This window comes from Morus notabilis, unplaced genomic scaffold (assembly GCF_000414095.1).
Source record: "Morus notabilis unplaced genomic scaffold, ASM41409v2 Scaffold783, whole genome shotgun sequence".
NCBI lineage: Eukaryota > Viridiplantae > Streptophyta > Magnoliopsida > Rosales > Moraceae > Morus > Morus notabilis.
Window position 1 is genome coordinate 95,118 of NW_010366150.1, and position 7,594 is coordinate 102,711.

Sequence of the window (7,594 nt, forward strand, 5' to 3'; positions counted from 1 at the left end):
GGGTGCGGGGGGGTGGGGTTTGGGTTGGGGTTTCTGTCTCGGGAAGTGTTGTTTTTATGTTATAATTGATGTCTGGTCAATCCTCTTGTTATTCTTAATCAATGCTTCTAGGCCTATCTATGGGATTGGAAGAAGGAAACTTTCACTTGAATTTTTATTTTATTGTCGTGGTGGCAAAACTTCTTAACAATTTGGGAGGCCTCAAATGTGTGTTGTTCTTTTTTTTTTTGTTCCCCAGATCATGCCCTTATTGATTTCTCCACTTTTCTCCTTTCCTTTTAACATTAGTAATGTGTAGTGCCTATGGGATGCTGCAATCAGTCTAATGGTGAGGGATGCCCTGATGTTTTCACGTTCTTTTGAAATGTTATACACTTTAGCCTTTACTAGATTTTGTCTCTGAAGCATTTATGAAACGATGTTGGAAGTTGGAAACACTAATGTTTGTAGCTCCGACTCTTATAGTCATTTAATTTGTGAAAGAAAAGAAAAATTGATGGTATATTTTTATACAGAGAAAGTTTGTACGAGGATGAAGAATTTGATCAGCATCAACGAGAACTTGCCGCGCTACTTGTGTCAAAGGTTAAAAAAGCAACTCCATGGCTTTCCTTTGCCTCTTTCTTTCTCTTTTTTTTTTTTTTTTTTTTTTTTTTTTTTTTTTAATTAGCATTCAAAATATTTTTTTTTTTTTTTTTCTTTTTTTTTTTTTTTTCTGAACTAGCATATAATTCACTCTTTGAAAAAGTGAAATGCTTCTTTTCAAAAAAGAAAAAAAAAGTATTTTCTTTAATTTCACGGTCTTCGTTTGTTCGTTTATCCATCTAAGTCTCTTTACTTCTGTCAATACTGTTTGCATGGTGTTTTGCTACCTTGGTCCTTTCCTTAATGGATTCTTTACTTTCCCCCGACTTAGGTTTTCTATTACTTGGGTGAACTTAATGACTCCTTATCATATGCCCTTGGAGCTTGTTCCTTGTTTGATGTCTCAGAGGATTCTGATTATGTTCACACTCTTCTTGGTAAGAATTTTTTCGGATATCTCTGTATAATTCAGTGATGAGAAATAGTATGTCTGCTCTTGAGGTGGTGAAACTTCTTTTGCACTTTATTTCTGTAACCTGTGAAGGTAGCATTGGAGATTTTTTTTTCCCCTTTTGATCTTAGGATTCTAATTATGTTCATACTCTTCTTGGTAAGAATTTTTCTCTGATGTTGCTTTATATTTCAATTAGGAGAAATATTGCCCCCGTTTGTTTCACTGGTTTATTTATGTTCAATTTAGTTTGAACGGTGAGCACAGTTTGAATTCATGTTTGGTAAGCACTCAATCCAAATTATATTTTCCATTTGAACTGAGTTAAACCGTCCAACTTAGAGTTCAACTCTTCCCTAAAGTTCAACTATTCAAACCATTTTTGAATAGTAAAAAAGTGCCAACTCTCTCAGCTTTGCACACCTACCAAACACAAATTCAAATTTTATTCCCTGTTCAGATTAAAATTTTCATTGCACATCCAAACACTAATTCAAACTACAATTTAAACCATACAGTTTGAATTTTTCTGTTTAAATAAAAAAGTTCAAATCAACAAAATTCAAACTAGTGAACCAAATGGGGGCATCGTTTTCTCTTAGGCAGTGAAACTTCTTTTACATATTAGTTCCGTCACATGTGAATGTAGCATGGGAGAAGGTTTAGTTAAATTGAAGGTCTTGTTGGTCTTCTATTTGAAGATACTTGAGTTAAATTTTATTTATATGACGTTATGGTTGTTTTATTCTCTTCTTCAGCTAAAGCTATAGATGAGTATGCCAGTCTTAGATCTAAGGCAGCAGAATCCAGTGATGAAGCAACAAAGGTGGACCCTAGGTTGGAGACAATTGTTGAGAGAATGCTGAATAAGTATGCATATTTGTGCTCGTTTGCCTCCGTCTCTTACCTTAGTTATTATTTATCTTACCATTTTTATTTCAATTTAGGTGTATTGTTGATGGAAAGTATCAACAAGCTATGGGAATTGCAATTGAATGTCGAAGATTGGATAAACTTGAGGAAGCAATCACAAAGAGTGATAATGTTCAGGGAACTCTATCGTACTGTATTAATGTCTCTCATTCCTTCGTGAATCTTCGTGAATATAGACGTGAGGTGACTATTAGAATCTTCTTATATCATTAGTGATGTATATTTGCCTAGCTAACCGTGTTTTCTCCCTATTGGGTATTTTGGTGTTATTTAGATCGCCCGATTTAAAATAAACATGTTATCTTAGTGTGTTCGCTTTTCTTATTTTTTCATTTCTTTTTTAACTGCTATTCGATAATCATGTTCGCATGATAATAACTTGCTCTTTGCTAATGCTTTCTATAATGGTGATCAAAAAGACATTAACTGATGAAATTTGAAGGGAAGTTGGTGTTGCATGGGATTTTCATTGTTCTTTTGTCTCAGTTTTATGGTATTACTTAATGGAGTCATGCCACTGTGACATGCAGCTTTGTTGCTCCTATGGAGATTGATACATATGATTTTTATCTTTGATGTTCTGTCAGGTACTTCGTCTTCTGGTTAAAGTATATCAAAAGCTGCCTTCTCCAGACTACTTGAGCATTTGTCAGTGTCTCATGTTTTTGGATGAACCTGAGGGCGTTGCAAGCATTTTGGAAAAGCTCCTTCGTTCTGAGAACAAGGATGACGCCCTCCTGGCTTTTCAAATTGCTTTTGATCTTGTAGAGAATGAGCATCAAGCTTTTCTTTTAAATGTGAGAGATCGGCTTCCAGCTCCCAAATCTCAACCTAGAGAGTCAGAGCAGCCAAAGTCCAGTGAGGCTGATTCTGCTCAGAATGAAACTTCTGCTTCAGAGGATGTTCAAATGACCGAGGAAAGTTCACGTGAATCAGATCCAAGTGAAGTGCTATATGCTGAGAGGCTGACAAAAATTAAAGGAATTCTGTCAGGGGAGACATCAATAAAGTTGACTTTACAATTTTTGTACAGTCACAACAAGTGAGGCAGTCATTTCCTATAAATCTTTTTTGATTACCTTTAGTTTGTTATATATGATTTGGTTCCCAAGGAAGGGTATTGAACAAAATCTTACATTTTTCGGCTATGATTTATGTATAGATCGGATCTACTTGTTTTGAAGACCATAAAGCAGTCTGTTGAAATGAGAAATAGCGTATGCCACAGTGCCACAATTTATGCTAATGCGATTATGCATGCCGGAACTACTGTGGACACATTTCTTAGAGAGAACCTTGTAAGTTAGGCTTATTATTGGTCTTTCATCAATCCCTTTTGGTTTTAATTCTTTTTTATTAATTTGTAAATAATTAAATTATCCTTCAAATTGTCAGGACTGGTTGAGCAGAGCCACAAATTGGGCTAAATTTAGTGCAACAGCAGGGCTAGGTGTTATTCACAGAGGCCACTTGCAGCAGGGAAGGTCACTGATGGCACCTTATTTGCCTCAGGGTGGGGCTGGTGGTGGTGGCAGTCCATACTCAGAGGGTGGTGCTCTGTATGCTCTGGGTCTCATTCATGCCAACCATGGTGAGGGCATCAAGCAATTCCTTCGCGATAGCCTACGAAGTACCAATGTTGAGGTGATTACTGATTAATTGGAATTCATATTGTTCTTCAGTATACCATCTTATCATCAAATCCTCATGAGGCTATTTTAATGCACAGGTTATTCAACATGGTGCATGCTTGGGTCTTGGTTTGGCAGCCTTGGGAACTGCTGATGAGGACATCTATGACGACATTAAAAGTGTGCTTTATACTGACAGTGCTGTTGCTGGTGAAGCTGCTGGCATCAGTATGGGTTTACTCATGGTTGGAACCGCAAGTGAGAAGGCTAGTGAGATGCTTGCTTATGCACACGAGACACAACACGAGAAGATCATTAGGTAAAAGTGTTTTCTTTATGTGGGTGTTTATTCAAGACCTATATTCTCTCAGTACTGTTTACATGGATGGTGTGTTACAGGGGACTAGCGTTGGGAATCGCCCTTACAGTCTATGGAAGAGAAGAAGAAGCTGACACATTAATTGAGCAGATGACACGGGATCAAGATCCTATACTACGTTATGGTGGTATGTATGCGTTGGCGTTGGCCTATAGTGGAACAGCAAACAACAAGGCTATCCGCCAGCTGCTCCACTTTGCTGTATCAGATGTGAGTGATGACGTCAGAAGGACTGCTGTTCTGGCACTTGGTTTTGTCTTGTATTCTGAGCCTGAGCAGGTTTGCGCTCTCTTCTCCTTTCACTCCTTTGACATTCATTCTTTATTATCCTTTCTCTGCTTTTGTCGCTTGAAATTTCATTTTGCTTGATTTCCTACTTCCCAAAATCTTGCTATCTGACCAAGAGCTGGTTGGTTCTCTCATGTATCTCCGATCCTATGCTTTCTGATCCTGCTGTCCTTGTTCTTCACAATGTCTGTTGTCAAATGAATGTGTTTCATGCATGTGCCCATGTTTGTAGTGTACTATTGTGAATGGTACTAGAGTGTTTTTCTTCCTCCGGTGTTCAGATAAATTGCTTGATCTCATTTGTTTTCTTCATGAACTGCAGACACCTCGAATTGTTTCCTTGTTATCCGAGTCTTACAACCCACATGTTCGATATGGTGCGGCTCTTGCAGTGGGGATCTCTTGTGCTGGTACCGGGCTAAGTGAAGCTATATCCTTGTTAGAGCCGTTGACATCTGATGTTGTTGATTTCGTTCGGCAAGGTGCCCTCATTGCAATGGCTATGGTCATGGTTCAGATCAGTGAAGCCAGTGATTCTCGTGTTGGAACATTCAGGTATCACTTGATTGCAGATCTTCTGAACTTTCTAGCTTATATTTTATTACTTTATGGTTAGTTAAGTTCTGTGATTTTACGGTGTTGTAGACGACAATTGGAGAAAATAATTCTTGATAAGCATGAGGACACGATGAGCAAGATGGGAGCCATCTTGGCCTCTGGAATTCTCGATGCTGGTGGGAGGAATGTCACCATAAGGTTGCTTTCTAAGACAAAGCATGATAAAATTACTGCAGTTGTGGGTCTTGCTGTTTTCAGCCAGTTTTGGTACTGGTATCCACTTATCTATTTTGTAAGCTTGGCATTCTCTCCTACGGCTTTTATTGGACTGAACTATGACTTGAAGGTTCCTAGGTTTGAGTTCCTATCACATGCAAAACCTTCACTTTTTCAATACCCTAAACCAACTACAGTACCCACGACTACATCAGCTGTAAAACTTCCTACTGCCGTTTTGTCAACGTCTGTGAAGGCTAAAGCTAGGGCTAAAAAGGAGGCTGAGCAGAAGGCAAATGCTGAGAAGGCGGCTGGTGCAGATTCTGCATCTGCTAGTGCAAGTAGTGGCAAAGGCAAAGCATCCGCTGACAAAGATGGAGACTCCATGCTGGTAAAATAACTTATTGCTGCTTTCTTCTGCTTCATAATTGAATTAATTGTTTCTTGAGTACTCTGTATCTTTGTTGCATTTATCTAGAGGTTTCTATAGTTCATCTGTTAAATGTCATCAGATTTTCTTTAAGGAGTGATGGTAAAGACCTTTTATTCATTTTTTCTTTATCACACGAGGACATTTGTGGCTAAAGCTTTGTATTTCCAAGTTTTTATAATGCATGTTCACCATCGATGGTTTGTGATGACTATTTTCTTATTAGAAGATCCAAATAGATTACCATGATATTTTCATTCCTTCATGTGTCAATCATCATAATTATGTTCTGTACCCCGATCCAATCTCTCTCTGCAGGTTGATAATGCCCCCTCAGAGAAGAAATCAGAGCCTGAGCCTTCTTTTGAGATTCTGATTAATCCAGCCAGGGTTGTTCCTGCTCAAGAGAAATATATCAAATTTCTGGAAGAAAGTAGATACATTCCGGTGAAGCTAGCACCTTCAGGATTTGTTCTTCTTAGAGACTTGCGACCTACTGAACCTGAGGTGCTCTCACTCACAGATACACCCTCGTCTACAGCATCTCCCGCCGGCGGATCAGCAGCAGCACAGCAGGGTTCTGCTTCCACTATGGCAGTTGATGAAGAGCCTCAGCCTCCGCAGCCTTTTGAATTCACCTCGTGAATCTGATTGCGGTCTCATTTTCTTCATTTCCAATTGGGTGTGATTTTCATGGTCTTAGTGAGGGACAGATGGTGGGAATCTTATTAGGATTATGCAAAATTGCTACAAGCACTCTTCTGCGAGCCCCAGTTGTTACGGCAAATCCAAAGTTCGATTTGCAGCCATATGATTTCTTCATGTTCAGCTACTTTCCTCCCCTCAGTTATGGTCGATCTGTAAACTGTTTCTCAATATTAATTTTACATTTATGTTTTAGAGTTAGGAGTTGGGAGAAACATAGTAGCTGTTATGGCCTTGTTGGGAGGAGTGAAAAACCAAATGTATTTTTGCTGTATAATCCTTCTCCATTGGCTGAGGATATTGTTTTCTCAAGACCCTGGGGACTGAAGGAGGCCAAGGATAATGCTTTTTAATACTGTTGCAGGTTGCGCTGCTCATTTATTTTTCTTTTGTTTTTCATTTTGCTTCTATGCACTAGTTTTCTAGGAAGAGATGCTCTCTCGTTGTTGACCTTTAAGCATACATTTACTCTTTATTCAGTTGAGCAACATTTTATTCGAATCTTGAAGTCTCTTTTATATGTTTTGTTTTTGGTTGATAGTAGTGGGCTATGTAGATCTATCATGGAAAACTTGATTTTATGACAAAAGGAAGTAATTACGTCCATTTTAAGATCTCGATTTTTGAAATTGTCTATTTTTTCATAATATTATGATCCTTAAATTGAGCCAAAAAATATATATATTATAATCATTCCTTTCTTTTTTTTAGGTTTTTTTTTTTTTTTTTTATGGACACCTCAACTTTATGAATTTTTTAACTTTGGATTTTAATCTTGAACTTCGAGCCTATTTGGTTCATAGATTAGAACCATGAGATTAGAATTATTTTTTATTTACGTGTATTTTTTATGAGAGAAAATACTGTAGCGAATCATGAACCATAATTCGAATCAGAGAACGAATCCTCTAACAAAACAGGTTCGACCTTTTATACTTTGAAATTTATTATAATGTTGGTCAAATTTAAATTAAAATAAATAATTCGGATGGTTTCTTCTACATGAATGTTTAGTGAGGTTAATTTTGATCTTTTTTTTTCATTGAATTGATCCCCGACATCATGATGGTAAAGGTTTTTAAAATTGGAGATTAATCGTTTTGAAAGAAATTTTGGGATTCCCCAATTTCAAAATTTTTCAGTCATGATGTGTATAGGGAGACCAATTCAATTCAAAAAGCTTAGAATTAACCTCATTAAATGTTCACGTGAAAAAAACTGTCTAAATTTTAAACTTCTTTTTAAATTTGACCAATATTATAATGAATTACAAAGTTTCAGGGCTAAATTGTCAAGAGAAAAAATTTAAAGACCAATTTACCAAATACGTAAGGTTGAGAGGTGTCTGTACAGAAAAACTTTTTTTTTTTTTTTGTAATAGTTGTTTGTGATATGAATTTGGCCTTTTTTTTTTTTTT

General features: G+C 37.1%; 1 protein-coding gene across 1 annotated transcript in view; it reads left to right on the forward strand.

Moving 5' to 3' along the window:
* The window catches only part of LOC21404438 (26S proteasome non-ATPase regulatory subunit 1 homolog A), a 15,927-nt gene extending 9,250 nt beyond the window's left edge, over positions 1-6,677 (forward strand). Inside the window, exons 2-13 of the mRNA XM_024173084.1 lie at positions 516-585; positions 917-1,022; positions 1,795-1,906; positions 1,984-2,152; positions 2,557-3,011; positions 3,132-3,267; positions 3,365-3,613; positions 3,699-3,919; positions 4,000-4,258; positions 4,590-4,822; positions 4,913-5,432; positions 5,790-6,677. Of these exons, the coding sequence (XP_024028852.1) occupies positions 516-585; positions 917-1,022; positions 1,795-1,906; positions 1,984-2,152; positions 2,557-3,011; positions 3,132-3,267; positions 3,365-3,613; positions 3,699-3,919; positions 4,000-4,258; positions 4,590-4,822; positions 4,913-5,432; positions 5,790-6,116 (2,857 nt within the window). The 3' untranslated portion in view covers positions 6,117-6,677. The remainder of the gene's footprint in view (positions 1-515; positions 586-916; positions 1,023-1,794; positions 1,907-1,983; positions 2,153-2,556; positions 3,012-3,131; positions 3,268-3,364; positions 3,614-3,698; positions 3,920-3,999; positions 4,259-4,589; positions 4,823-4,912; positions 5,433-5,789) is intronic.
* Positions 6,678-7,594: the final 917 nt, after the last annotated feature.